General features: G+C 34.6%; 1 protein-coding gene across 3 annotated transcripts in view; it reads left to right on the top strand.

Annotated features, from left to right (window-relative positions):
* Nucleotides 1-1,207: 1,207 nt before the first annotated feature.
* The window catches only part of LOC127851239 (uncharacterized), a 62,893-nt gene continuing 48,128 nt past the window's right edge, over nt 1,208-15,972 (top strand). For 2 of the 3 annotated variants that reach the window (XM_052384851.1, XM_052384852.1), the window contains exon 1: nt 5,718-5,894. In XM_052384851.1, coding sequence (XP_052240811.1) covers nt 5,840-5,894 — 55 coding nt within the window. In that variant the 5' untranslated portion in view covers nt 5,718-5,839. Of the gene's footprint in view, nt 1,330-5,717; nt 5,895-15,972 lie in introns of those variants that run through there. The other variant, XM_052384853.1, reaches the window with a different exon arrangement.

Here is a 15,972-nt window from a genome sequence, read left to right on the forward strand (position 1 = left end):
ACTGGGACACAAATGTGGACACATAAATGCTTTATAAGGCCCCTATTATAGGGTGACAAGACGACTACGCGCCTATTTGGGCGCCTATTTGGGATCCTTCGGCGACACTTTCACCGGAAACGACGGAACCGGCACGGATGTTCGAGCTTTGCGCATGTGTGGACCATTGGGACACACACGTGTGCCAAGTTTCGTCGCTCTCGGACACATACTCTAACACATAAGTGCGTTATAAGACTCCCCTTATATGGTAACGGAGCTAATACGGGGCGTATTGCGAACCTTCGGCAACAATTTTACCGGAAACGACGGAACCGGGATGGACGTTCGAACTAGGAGCATGCTTTTCCCGGACATACAAATTATTGTGTCGGAAACGACGGAACCGGCACGGATGTTCGAGCTTTGCGCATGTGTGGACCATTGGGACACACACGTGTGCCAAGTTTCGTCGCTCTCGGACACATACTCTAACACATAAGTGCGTTATAAGACTCCCCTTATATGGTAACGGAGCTAATACGGGGCGTATTGCGAACCTTCGGCGACAATTTTACCGGAAACGACGGAACCGGGATGGACGTTCGAACTAGGAGCATGCTTTTCCCGGACATACAAATTATTGTGCCAAGTTGTTTCGTCGCTCTCGGATGGACACATACTCGGTTACATAAGTGCGTTATTAGTCTCCCATTATAGGGTAACGATGCGAATACGGGGCGTATAGCGAACCTTCGGCGAAAATTTCACCGGAAACGACGGCATCGGGGCGGACGGTCGAACTTGGCGCATGCGTTGCCCACTGGGACACAAACGTGTGACAAGGTTCGTCGCTCTCGGACACACACTCGAACACATAATGCGTTATAAGACTCCCCTTATATGGTAACTGAACGAATACGGGGCGTATAGCGAACCTTCGGCGACACTTTCACCGGAAACGATGGTACCGGGTCGGACGGTCGAACTTGGCGCATACGTGGCTTTCACTGGAAACGACGGCACCGGGTCGGACGGTCGAACTTGGTGCATGCGTGGTCTACGGAGACACACAAGTGTGCTAAGTTTCGTCGATTTCAGTCACTCGGCCAAATAAGGGCGCTATAAGGCTCCCGTTATATGGTAAGGGACCGAATACAGGGCGTATAGCGAACCTTTGGCGACACCTTCACCGGACAAGACGGCACCGGGACGGACGGTCTATTTTGGCGCATGCGTGGCCCACTGGGACACACAAGTGTGCCAAGTTTCGTCGCTCTCGGAACGTATAGCGAACCTTCGGCGACACCTACACCGGAAACGACGGCACCGGGACGGACGGTACTTTATGTAAGCAATCAGTGTAGTTTCACAAAATATAACGACAATAACAGAACTCTCCAAATTATTCAATCTTTCCGCGTTGAAACGCTTTATAATTTTCAGGTTTTTTAATCGTAAAAAGATGGTAAATTTCAATGTTACTGTTTCCTCATAAATATCATTACTACAACGAAAATGTGAATTTAAAACATTTTTTTTAATTATGTCAATTGACCAAAACGTGAAAAGGCCGCATTAAAGATAAAAGGGTCGTCCCGGCAGTGTGCGCCTACTGCACATGTATTCCGCATGTAGGCATGCCTCTTTGCAGTTTGTTTCTTATGTTTACCTTTTATAAGCGTTAATGACCCAATAATCTTACGAGCTTCGTGTATAACAGTCCATTATATCTTGTTAATTGTTTAATTTAAACAATGTTATGCAAATGTGTATAATACTCTTTTTTAATGTTGCTTGATGTTTTATAACGTAGTATATAAGGGATCGAGTATACTCTTTCTCCAAGTGTTTGTGTTGATAATCATCATTTCGATTTCCAAGGGTGGAATGGACTCAGGCCCGTAGCCAGGGTTTTGAAAAGGGGGTGCGAATTTTCCCATCAACAAATGTTATTGAGCAACGAAGTGGCGAAGGGGGTAGGTGCGGGAGGGGGTGTCCCTCCTGCAATCGGGGGTTTGAAGGTCCTCCCCATAGAAAAAGTTTGAAAATGAAACGTAAAACACTGCATTCTGGTGATTTTTTTATCTGTATTTAGAGACTGAAGTTATAGAGCATTTTTATATATAATTTCCCTTTCATTGACCATACTCAGTGACTGATCGACATGGATATGATATAACATTTATTTCCCATTACTGTTTTTCATTTACCACCTTTATCGACCAGTCACGAAAATACATTATATTATACGGCGTTTAATCTGAAACTAGTTTGCACGCACATACTTTGTTTCCATATGCAATAACACATTTATAGAAAGTAAAATCAACAATAAGAACGATATAAAATATCATTATTTATTGGAATCTTGATAAAATTAGTGTATTCTACCATTCCAAAATTTTACCATTCACAAGTCAAGCAAATTAAAAGGAAATACAAAAACTGTATGTGATTTTTTTTCAAAACAATTGTTTGTCTGCTACTATGGATAGAACCAGAGGCCTAGCATTACTCTACACGTGCTAATAGTGTATTGTACAGCAAACTCTGTTTAACAAAACTGGGTCATCCCTAATTTGTAGGGATGTCAACGAATATCCGAATATCCGAATATTCGGTCCCGGACCGAATATTCGGATACTATTTTCCGAATCGAATATTCGGAAGAAAAAAATAAAAAAAATCGAGTAATTTCAAAGACTTTGTATTCGTGAAATTTGCTTCAAACATTGTTCAAAAAGTCGTTCCTCGTGTCATAATGTTTAGTCCGGATAATTCGTCGCTATGGTGATGACAGTATACCGGTCATAAATCCCGCTAATTGCCTAACAAAGACAGTCACTTTGTGTCAAAATTATGATAGGTTCTAATCGCATCGGCAATCAAAACACCGACCTGCACTTGATCCAATGACTCGAATTACATTTAAAATTATCAAAGATTAAATGAGTAAAGGAAAAGCCGACTTGGTGTAAAAAAACAAATAAGACCGTATGGCAATTAAAACACCGACCCGTCTTGATCTAATAACTCGAATTACATTTAACATGATAAAAGATTAAATAAGTAAAGGAAGTGCCGACTTGGTGTGAAAAACAAAAAAGATCGTATGGTTATAATCACGTTGTCCAATCAAAAAAGCTTTTAGAAAATAATTTACTCAACCTCTAACCGCATTCTATACATAAATGGTGACGTCACTACGTTATTGTCAGTAAGACCGGTCACTCTGGATCAGCAGACGATTTATTTCATTTACGGAGGAATCCGAGATAGCCGATGTATCACGATTGTAAGACCGGTGTGACACAATGCCTCTAACCGAGCAAGAGAATTCTGACGAACGTCAGAGATATTTGCTTGTGAAAATGACGCCAAACGCTATACCTCTTGACTGGTGGAAACGTCACGAGAGCGAATTTCCGAAAGTCGCGTATGTTGCTAGGAGTGTTCTATATGTACCTGCAACTTCTATGCCATCTGAGCGCATATTCTCAACCACTGGATTGCTCATCAATAAACTAAGAAATAGACTCGCCAGTGATCTGGTCGACGCAATCGTGTTTTTAAATAAGAACAATGTTCATGTGCCCAGTGACGCCGATCCGAGTGACTTTTTAATGTGGCAACGGTGTTTTGTTTGCATGTGTTCGCTATGTAAATAATACGTTTAAGTTCAGTTCAAATTATTTATAGATCTAACTGTTTTGTCATGTAATTATTTTGTCGTCATGTAAATATTATGTTTCTCGTTCTATTGTTGATGTACAATATTAAAGCACGTGTTCGCTATGCAAATACTATGTTTAAGTTCAGCTTAAATTATTTATAGATCTAACTGTTTTGTTATGTTATTGTTTTGTCGTCATGTACATATTATGTTTCTCGTTCTATTGTTGATTTACAATATTAAAAGTTTAAAAACAGTTTTCGTCATTCAATTTTAACAATTAGCGACGGCAATGCTGTGTCAATATTTAGTCACTTCCGGGGAACTTCCGGTAAAAACGAAAGTAGAATTCATGGAGTAATGGTACGGTAAACATAGTTGATTTTTTTCTAACAGATGTTGACCGAATATCCGAATATTCGTTCGGAAGGATGACCGAATATCCGAATACCAATATCCGTATTCGTTGCCATCCCTACTAATTTGCATCAATACTAGGGTGCAGGACCACGTGACTTAGAAGTCAACACACCGTTAAGTGCTGCTTTTTCCCAAATAACTTTGTAAAACAATTTTTCTTAAGAATTTCAACTAGTGCATAAAAGATAGATTTTTAAGCTGCGTATGTCAATGTGAAATACCTTAGAATTACTTTATATAATAAGCACGTGTTCTTTTTTCAAATATTTCATTTATACTGCACAAATATCCTTCATGCAAATTGTATTTTTGTCACCGATTTCAGACGTATTCTCAAGGATCAGCACAAACTGCAAAAAAAACTTTTATGCACTAAAGATTTTTGCAAATGTATTTCAATAACGTGACATATTTGTTAAAATAAAGTTCTGAACGGTGTGTTTACATTCTGTCCAGCCCGTGTGTAAATACCCTAAAACCAGGCGTATTCTGCACCCTGACTACTAAACAGAAACAAAATGGCATAACTGGTTACTTTTACTTTTGTCAACTATTTTTAACAAATTAGTTATCTGTTCTCTAAACGAATTTCAGAAACATATAAAACTTAAGACTTCATAAAGACCCTATAACCACAAACTACTGGCCATTTGGTCTCAAAGTCCTTAATAACAGTGTAAACCAGGACATTGAAAAAAGGACGAATTTGCCCATTATGCTCAAGATCTGTCACAATTTATGAACATTAAACATTAACGTCCACCTGATCAAATGTCATAACGGTTTAAATTCATTATAACAGCATAGATCTTTTCACATGTTGCTGTCATTTTTTTTTATTGATTTCAGAAATTCTGCGGTTAAAAATTGAAAATAAAAATCACGGTCTATCTTGGAAATGACTTCATAGATAAATTTAATTATATCATATATGGTGACCTGTCGGTAGCCTATTAAATTCAACATTATTGTAACGCTAAAATACGAAGACTCACTGGATTCAAGGAAAAGATAAATAACCGCTTTTTCGTCGAATAAAGTTGGGTGCAACTTATAGTACACATTTTTTACCTGTCAAAAACATTGGGTGCGAACGCACCCAACGCAGCCCCCTGGCTACGGGTATGGGACTTGCAAAGTACTGATTCTTGGTGCACCCACCTTAATGATAATAAAGTCATGTTTTTCAAAGCGGTATGCGTAAGCAAAAGTGTGACTGGTATCCACGGTGATTAACATACAATCTACTGTCCGCGCGTAAGGTTGTATCATGTCCTTTAATTGGATGCACATATCATGGCGGTATCGCTACATTTTATAAGTATACGAGGATTTTGTTATATATGCATGTGTTTTTCTTCAGTATTTGAAACACATAGATCACAGCAACGTTAGTATTTCTATGTTTTATTCTTTAAAAATTGTCAGATTGTCAATTATTTGTGAGTGTTTTATTATTAGATAGTATGTTTAATCAGGAACCTATACAAACATGTTCCTGGTTTAATGCAAAACCGTTAATCCGCTATTGGACAAATATTTTAATGCAATGGTGTGGTGTGTAACCTAATTGAGTTAACTCCCTTTAATCTGCAATACTTTGACGGTGTGCTGCGCAGTTGTTTCCCTTATATTCGGAAAATTCGGTGGGATATTCATTCATTCGTAGCGACGCGTGCTGTTTATTTTGATAACACAGGGTGTAACGAATGTCAGTGAAAATGGCGTGTTCTTATTAGGAATAATTTAAGACTTGACGTTAACATGGACCTGGGAACATTAAGATTGCGATGTCAAGGTGCCAATGTTTTGCAAGGAGGTAATTGTTTTGACATTGTGTTTGACTTTTACTTCTACTTCTTTACTTCCTACAGTCAATTGCTGACTATGACAGGAAGGCGACTTTAATAATTGTCAAATAATTGGAGATCAATAATCCAGTGTTTGTTCTTGTTAAACTTAAATTCAATTGGTTATTCAAATTACATAGTTGAACAATATTTTTATAATATAAAACTCTACAATAAAATACTGCATGATCCAGGCTTAGTAAAGAAAAGCTCAGTCAGAAATGTAACAGCCTGGGTTATGGGTTCAAGTTAGTCTCATTTATAAGACGCGCAAAGAATTTAGAGATACTTTTTATATGGGCTAAATTCTTTGGAACGTCTTGTCTGTGAAGGACCCATTATGTGTTGGACACTAGCTGAAATAATTCGCGTTCAGAAAAAATCTGAACGCTGAAACTCCGGTCTGTAAAAACCATAACGAAAAATAAATACCATACTATTATGGGAATTACAGTATTTACAAGTGTATATATCTAAACTCTACTCGTTGTTTGACAAAATGATCCATGCTTAGTAAAGAAAAGCTCAGTCAGAAGTGTAACAGTCTGGGTTATGGGTTCGAGTTAGTCTCATTTATAAGACGCGCAAAGAATTTAGAGATACTTTTTATATGGGCTAAATTCTTTGGAACGTCTCATCTGTGAAGGACCCATTATGTGTTGTACACTAGCTGAAATAATTCGCGTTCAGAATAAATCTGAACGCTGAAACTCTGGTCTGTAAAAACCATAACGAAAAATAAATACCATACTATTATGGGAATTACAGTATTTACAAGTGCAGTGTCCGACAAATCCATTGCCCGGAGCCTGGGGGCTACCGAAATTTTTCATGGGGCTACTGAAATTTTCAAGCTGACGCCTGCCGGGCTACTTAAAATCTATAAGAGTGGTAGCCCGGTTTATAAACAGACATACGTAGAATAAACACGCTGACCATGTGTTTGTACACTGTGTATTGCTTATAATCCGATAACAAAGTGCAATCAATTATCTAATCAGTCACCGATCACTTTCGGTCATGTCGTAAACAGTAACAGTGTATTTTAATCAATATTTGTCGTCTGCTAATAACATAATGAGAGCCGGTTGGATAGTTGGCGCACTTGATGCAACATCATTTCGCAGTTTGGAATTCTTTGTTAACCGCAACAATGAGTAATAGCGACAATGTTTTTGATGTCGTTAAATATCCAAGGACGCCGAACATTAAATAAATCAAAACAATAGCGGATTCTTCAAAACGGTAACGAAACCGAAAATGAATACTAATTACAACGGTGTGAAGCGGTTAACACCTGCTAATTAGTAAGCATAGTCAATTAAAAATTTGATTGATCGACTGTAAATCAATAATCCCATATATGCCCGATTTATATTTTTAAAACCAAATTATGGGTGAGTAATATAGACGATAAGAGTCATAAACACAAACGTTTGAAATTTTCTTAAGTGTCAAATGAATTTCGGCATATGATTCTATTTAAAGATATGATGAAATAAGCTCCCAATCAGGACCGTTGTATTGCAACATGTGTAAATCACTTGCCACGGTTTGCACGCGTTGTGTACAGCTATGTAAGGTTACCAAATTCTACATTTAATAAATGAAGTTCTTTGTCCAGATAAAAAGCACGTGAAAATTGGCGTGGGTGTATTTATTTGTAAATAACAATTTCGTAGCGGGTACAACATTGAGATCTTTTAATTTCCATTAAAAGTTTCGTTGTGAATTTCAACTAAAGTACCGGGGTATCTCGCGAATTATTTGTCATTGACATTTCCTCTTAATAAAATATAATGTAAACACACTGTATCGTTACCGTTACGCTGTATCAGTTCCTTCATTATTGAAACAATTATTGTATTGTATACTGACTACACACAAGTGTCGTAAAAAACTCGTAACATCGTGGGACAGAAGTAAATAAATGATTTAATACTCTTGATTTCTTAAAACTCGGTATTTGTTGTTAAAAAGGGCAATTGAATTGATTAACACCATACGAGTCAATCGTATTGATCATCTAAACGCTTTATTTAAGTTTCCGACTTAACGTGCTGTCCGAATTTAAGTACACATACATGTTCACATACATGTAATATCTACATGTAGTATATGATTTTCTTTGGTACATCTACATTTAAGTACACGGTGCCTGTACTGTATCATTAATTTACGATATTGACTGTGTACATCAGACTACTTGCTGTATTATGTATATGAATGTATATATATATTATGTATATGTAAATGAAGAAATTAAATAAAGATGAAAACCTGCCTCTTATCATTTTGCAGGAAAAATTTATGGTCTACCAAATATTTTTATTGGTAGCCCAGTGGGCTACCTGAAAAATAAGAAATTTGTCGGACACTGAAGTGTATATATCTAAACTCTACTCGTTGTTTGACAAATATAAACTAAGATCACAAAAATTACCTGCATTTCATTCGAAATCATAGATATTGAACGATCATTTTCTCAAAGTCAAATGCAACCATTTTGGCATTGATGTTGTTGTTCTAATTTCGTACCATAGCTATTTCGTACCTTTTACTTTTGGGGTATTTTGTTACTGTAGATTCTAATATTTTGAGTTATAATAGTTATAATTATTCTTTTGCTTCTTTTCCTTTTTATGATTATTATTTCCAATTTCATTTCTTACTGTTTTGTGCATATTGCACACTTTTTTTGTTCGAACTCAGTTACAAGCATAGTTGAATTTAACCTCCACCAAGGGAGCTAACATGAACCTTTACTATACAAGGATTATATTGGATGAAACAAACTGGAAATATAGTTTATTAACAGGTAAATTTCGATATATTTTTCTCAATATATACTATTTAGGCAACGTTCTTTCATAATAGTCACAAATATGTGTGTATTTAAATTCAGGAGTGATGCGACCGAAATTCGTGTCGGAACTCTCGCTATTAAAAAGATAGAGTGATATTGACGCCAAGAGTCTGCTAAAGCAAAAATCATCAAAAGACTCTATGGCGGCAATTTATATTATTATGTTGGACACCAGAAAGTTTAAATTTTCATCAATTTGCGTAAAATTGCAAAATAACATTACCAACTCATTCAGTTTTAGTTCAGAAGTCCATTTTTACCTCAAATATCGTCGAATTAAAGTTAGAAAGGCATAAATTCTTCAGTTAAACTTCTGCTTAAATCGCAACAATACATGTATCACTGACCTCTTGCCATATTATGAAACAGATTTAAATATCAACCAATCAGAAGAAGGCATTACAGTGTAACATGTACGCATAATTTTATTTAACACGAGCTTTTAATATGCACATATATGGTGCAGTTTCTATTCACTCTTCTAAGTTTCAGCAACTTTTTATGCATGTCTTTTTCGCACCTCTGTCTGTGTTGTTTTATGTACTTACATTCTACGTTACATAGGACGGTATACTGTACGATCTGTATCAATATTATTTATGTACGGTATGAAAATAAAAGATGTAATTTATTTCAGAACATTTTAATTGTCACTTTAGAAAAAAAAACAATGCTTAATTAATCTATAAAAGTATAATAACATCGGTTTACTATGTAACGCTCTGCACCACAACAGACAAACACGAACTGTATTTTACGCCGTTTATTCTTCCACATTTAAACCAGATGCTTTACATCGAGGTCGTGTTATCGATTTATATCTACACAGTGAGCGAATCTAGAGATATTGAAAAATTGAATAGTGGTTGGATATAAATTGCTCAGGCGTGCAAAATTTTAAGTGTCATTACATAATGTTTACGGAACATTATCGAGAAATGAATTATCTACACAGGTATGTACATATTATTGCAATCCGTTGATATTAAGTGTCTGATATTGGGGCTTGAATTTTGCGCACAAAATCCTTGCGCAACAATATAGGCAAAGAAGGAAAAATGTCCAACATTATTAGAATGGTTCAGCCGTTGTACGCTCCAAATATTACCAATATAAAAAGTAGCTTAATATTTGAGAGCGTCAGCAAGTTGGACTAGGGTTTGAGTCTACCTTGCTAAGTGCATTTCTTCCCACAGTGACTTCAGAATACTAGGACCCGTATTCACCAACCGATTCTTAGACTTAAGAATAAAGAATAGACTTAGAACCAAGAAAAATGTGTTCAGTGTTTGATTCTTATATATACAGGCCTCCACCGGTGATTATGCCATTAACAAAATGTTCTATATGAAAAATAATATAGATAGAGATGTTTACTGCAGAGTTTGACTCAAAAAAAAAGAAATTCTTGAATATTCTAATTTAAAGAATTTTCTTTATTCTTAGACTTAAGTCTAAGATTTGTTTGGTGAATACGGGCCCAGGTTATTGTGGAATAAATATAAGTTTAACTTTATTTAAGCAGACTTAGATGCATATGTTTTAATTGCAAAGCAAATTTTATAATTTCTACACTGTTATATTTTCAAGAAGTTGATTCTTTATTAGCAAACACAGTGAATTACATGATAAAGAAAACAAATAAACATTGTTATATTTAATTTCTCAACATTCATATGGTTGTATGGTTTAACATATCAGGAAGTTATTAAACTTGAAAATAGTTAAAATCAAAATCTTCTGAACTGATGTTAACATTGCGAGGCCTCAATTGAATAGTTTCAAATAAGTTTCAGTGTCTGCATTTTTTTCAAATTATATCATAGGTTCATACACTTACAATGCTACATGTACATTGATCACATCTGTGTTATTTGCCAGTGCTGAATTGTTAAATGATAAACAGAAGTAATATTATAAGTTTGCTGAAACTGATTTAAAATTATTACTACACATTATCAACAGGAAAATTGAACTACATAATGTGTAGACCTATCAATTTACTGAAAAAAGATAATCTGATTCTCCTATGAATATATTATACCATGTTAACAATGGTAATGATAAGAATAATATAAAAAAATCACTTGATGTCATCTATTTTAGTAAATAGATGAAAGCGAGTCCATTAAAACACATTTTTTACAAACACAAAACATCATTACACTTTTCAAGTAAAAGTAAAGGAAAACTATACCACATACCCAACTGGGAAAAACCTACAAATTTCCCAATTGCTGTTAAAAAAAATCCAAAATAGATACAAACAACAACAAAAAACTAATAAATAAAATGCAACATGTAGTTATTTTTTCCGTAGTCTATGTCTATGGCTTGAACATAAGTACATATAATATTGAAAACTTGATAACACTACATGAATTTTCCAAAGTTCAGGGTTTTTTTCGCGCATATTTTTCTCAATTGTGCTGGTACTGGTGCTTTTCCTAATATATATAGCTGCATTATATCAGCCACATTTTACTTATAGCACAAAGAGAAAAGCTGTTGCTGTTATTAAAAAATAATGTTACTTGCAATATATCTATGTGTAAAGGGTTTACTCCCGATTGTCCTACATTTTTATTTTAAGAGTAAAAAATCGATAACGGAAAAGACAGGTAAGTCGCATATCTGGGGCTCGAAAAGGGGTATTTATTTCGTGTATTTATTTGATTAAATTAACATAACATAAACACAAAAGTGTTTCTCGATAAATATTTTATTTTTATTCTCTTCCATTAGAGGAAATATTGACACACTTTATTAACATTTTATATTTAATCACCAATCGATTTAATACCTATAAAATGCAATATGAATGTTTTAAAAAAGATCAGACAATCTCGGGTAATTTGTTTATTTAACAATCACCATTTATTCTTAATATTTCGATTCAAAGCATCAATCGTTCAATCCGTTATTTAATCTCCCCTCTGAATAAAGATTCTGTATACTTTAATTCGAATGGCATACTAACAATACTTCGCATGTTGTAAGATCAATGAGTATACAAGTATACATACTTAGTACAAATCTGAATCCGTCAAGCAAAATGCTCATCCCTTCGTGTTTATAAGTAAATACAGCAACGTGGAATTTTGAAAAAAGTGAAGTTAGGTTAATTTGTTGATAACGCATGGATATATATTAATGCATGTTTGAGATGTTCGACTGTTATTTAATTATATAAAATAACAGTTTTTATTTATCTTATTTTTTAAATTTATATTGTATTTATGTTACAGCAGACAAACAATAGATAATCATCGTTTTATACTTTGATCGTAGTTAATCATAATAAATCCTAGACATGATATTTTTTATACTTGTATTACCCATCTTACGCCTCTTCACACCTATTTGAACGGTGTATTGAATTTCTAAATGTGGGACAATCGGGACGACACCGTGTAAAGATTTGTTTTAATAAGAAAGCAATTCCATAATGTCACCATGGTAACACAACTGAAAAGGTGGAATGTTCTTCTTTGTTTGAATGATCACCAGAATTTTACATACTTGTAAGTTTTAGGCTTTTTTTCTGCGGACGTTAACTAACACGTTGGTGTTTAATGTCCAATGCACAAAACGGTAATATTTGAATGCCACATTAATCAGAAGACGTCACAAAATAAATCCTAGAACAAACTTAGTATTTGTATGATCCAATCATGGTGGCTGCATGCGTATTTTGGTATATGATGAATAGTTGACCACCTTTTTCCCATATCAAAAAGGAAAACATTCTTTATCAAATTTTCCATTTAAAGACAACATTGTGATAATTTGTCTAAGGTAAATTTGAATGAGATCACTATAAAATCAGAAAATCAAAGTTATAGCCTATGAGTTATAAGTATAAATAATAATTGGTATCAACTGTTGTTATTGATATTTAGGATCCATTACATATAATTGCATTTTATTAGTATTCACATACTATGTCAATTTATGAATGACATTGTGTAGATAAACTGAAACTGAATTTGTGACTGTCATGATTCAACAGTACATGTTTGCTTGGTTAATCATGGTGATTTCTCACAACTGCCAAATTTTCTTGTAACTTTTGTAGTTGAAGCAAGCAGCAACTAAAAACAAACAAAAAATTAACAGAAAGTTTGCTTTTACAAAACTCAGTCTTTATAAATTAAGCAATTTGAATTGTTTCTTTTAAACTGTTCATTTGAAATCATAAATGGCCAAACTGCATGTTTATTAATGGTTTTATTTAAACAAATAAGTTGATGAGAAAGTGTAAGTCAACTGTGAAACACCAGCACTGCTTTTGTATTATGTCTACAGTTATTTTTTGCCTTGAAAACTTTAAACAGATGAAAACATAACTTGTCAATCAAATCATAGCTTGTTGTACAATTTCTAAGCCTTGTACTTGATGGTCTATTGGTTAATTGCTAACATACAAGTTTTCTTTTTGTAAAATATTTATTCCTGTCTGAAATTTGCTGTTATTTTGATGCAAACTTTAAAGCAAAAACTATTTCACGCTCCATGATTTTAATGTAACCACAGCAACATATAAAAATAAGTTAATATAACTGCCTGTCAGGGAAGAAAGCAGTTATCAAATTAAAATTCACAAAATTCACTGAGGCTTGAAATCTCATTATATCATTCTATATATTTTGTGGCATCTGGTGCAATGTTGAGATTTTAAATAAACTGCTTACCAAAAGTTCCCTACTTTCAATTGATTGCCTCACAATATTCTTTTCAATTATTAGATTTTGAAATTAGATTAGATTGCAAACTGTATTTTCTTTCTGTAACAAACAATTCTTATTAGTTCCTGTTATTTGTGGTACTAAATTTGTATACATGATTATTTTTATGCACCCTTCTAAGAAGAGGGATTATATTGTTTTGCACATGTCCTTTCGTCGGTCCGTCCGTCTGTCCACCAGATGGTTTCCGGATGATAACTCAAGAATGCTTAGGCCTAGGATCATGAAACTTCATAGGTACATTGATCATGATTGACCCCTATTGATTTTCAGGTCACTAGGTCAAAGGTCAAGGTTACAGTGACTCAAAATAGTAAAATGGTTTCCGGATGATAACTCAAGAATGCTTAGGCCTATGATCATGAAACTTCATAGGTACATTGATCATGACTGGCAAATGACCCCTATTGATTTTCAGGTCACTAGGTCAAAGGTCAAGGTTACAGTGACTCGAAACAGTAAAATGGTTTCCTGATGATAACTCAAGAATGCTCACGCCTAGGATCATGAAACTTCATAGGTATATTGATCATGACTGGCAGATGACCCCTATTAATTTTCAGGTCACTAGGTCAAAGGTCAAGGTCACAGTGACTCGAAACAGTAAAATGGTTTCCTGATGATAACTCAAGAATAATTAGGCCTAGGATCATGAAACTTCATAGGTACATTGATCATGAATGGCAGATGACCCCTATTGATTTTCAGGTCACTAGGTCAAAGGTCAAGGTCACAGTGACAAAAAACGTATTCACACAATGGCTGCCACTACAACTGACAGCCCATATGGGGGGCATGCATGTGTTTTACAAACAGCCCTTGTTTATATTATTCACAGGTTTCATTTTCCTTCTTTGAGACCCACCGAATTTCAGCCCTTTATACTGTGTATAAAAAAGTTTTAGTCTTTACAGCAGTTTGATTGCAGAATAATTGCAAAATAAAATTTTAAGTACATAGCACTTTATACACTTCATAATAATCTTTTAAACATGTAAGTGCAACCAGTCTTTTAGAACAGTTATCTTTACTATAACTTTTTTTTTCTTGATAAACTATAGAAGATCCTTATTTTGGAAGTACTAATGTGTTATTGTTTTTACAAAAATATGAGCCACACTCTGGGAAAACAGGGCTTAATGCATGTTCGTAAAGTGTTGTCACAGATTAGCCTGTGCAATCTGCTCAGGTTAATCAGGGACAGCACTTTCTAGACTAGATTTTGCTACAAAGAGACTTCCTTGAAACAAGAAATAATTTAAAAGGAGAAAGTGTTGTGCGTAAAAAGCCTGTGCAGACTGCACAATGCTAACCTGGGACAACTCTTTATGCACATGCATTAAGCCCTATTTTCCATGAGTACTGCTCATACTTAACAGGACAATTCAAATGTTGAGATACTTAGGAATGTTTATGTAGCAAAATGATGAAAGGTCAGCAATTCTTAAAGGCAAGTATGTTGTTATGGTGTCCAATTTGTCAGATAACATTGAAGTGAGGCCAAATTTGACAACTGATACCTGATAGTAGGGTTCCATATTGTTATGAAGGGCACAGGACATGTTGTATGTTTTATTTCCTTCCCATACAAAAATTTAAAAGATTCTATTGTGTTATTGATGACAATTGATAACTCACTGTCAATGTGACAGTTAAGATTATTTCAGTCAAACAGTTTTTGTGTTTGTTCCCCTGCAGATATTGGTTGTATTGGAGTCATACATGTGGGTCAGCCATTGGAAGGTGGGTGTGTCTGCATAGATCAAAGTGCTTTAAATTTGTGGAGCAAAATATGGCCACATTTCGCAATTTTACATTTAATTGAAATATAGATTTTGTAATCACCATAAAGGGAAGACGTGCAAGGTATTTTTCATCTCCAGTGGTATACATTCCTTACAGTTATTTGCGGTTAAACTTATCTGAAAAGTAGTAGCAGTTTAGCAGTCCCTTTTTGTTTCAAAGCTCTAGTTTTGGCTGTTATTTTTAAATATCAAAGTCATTTTCACGGTGGTCATTTTTTTTGTCCTTGAAGTATGCTAGCTATGTTTTATAACTTGTACATGTTTTAGATCTAATATCAATAATAGTACTTTTTTTCAATTGAATATTCAGTTGTTATGTATGATTGCTTTTGGCAGAAATTTGTGTGCTACATTGTAGACACAGGAGCAGATTGTTTAATTGTAAATGTTTTCATGATTTCTATAAGATTCATGGTAATATATAATTTGTGCTTGTTTGATTCATTTGGAATACATTTGTATTGTTTGTTTTGGCATACCAATTTTCAACACCTTTTGTTTTGAAAACGGATTCACCCTGTATTGAGCTGATGTCAATATTGATGGAAGACTGAGGTTCTAATCCCCCTAAGTCTGCCTAAACAACATTCCAGTTGGTATTATAGCAATTATCGATGAATATATTGAT

This window comes from Dreissena polymorpha, chromosome 11, assembly GCF_020536995.1.
Source record: "Dreissena polymorpha isolate Duluth1 chromosome 11, UMN_Dpol_1.0, whole genome shotgun sequence".
Taxonomy (NCBI): Eukaryota; Metazoa; Mollusca; class Bivalvia; order Myida; family Dreissenidae; genus Dreissena; species Dreissena polymorpha.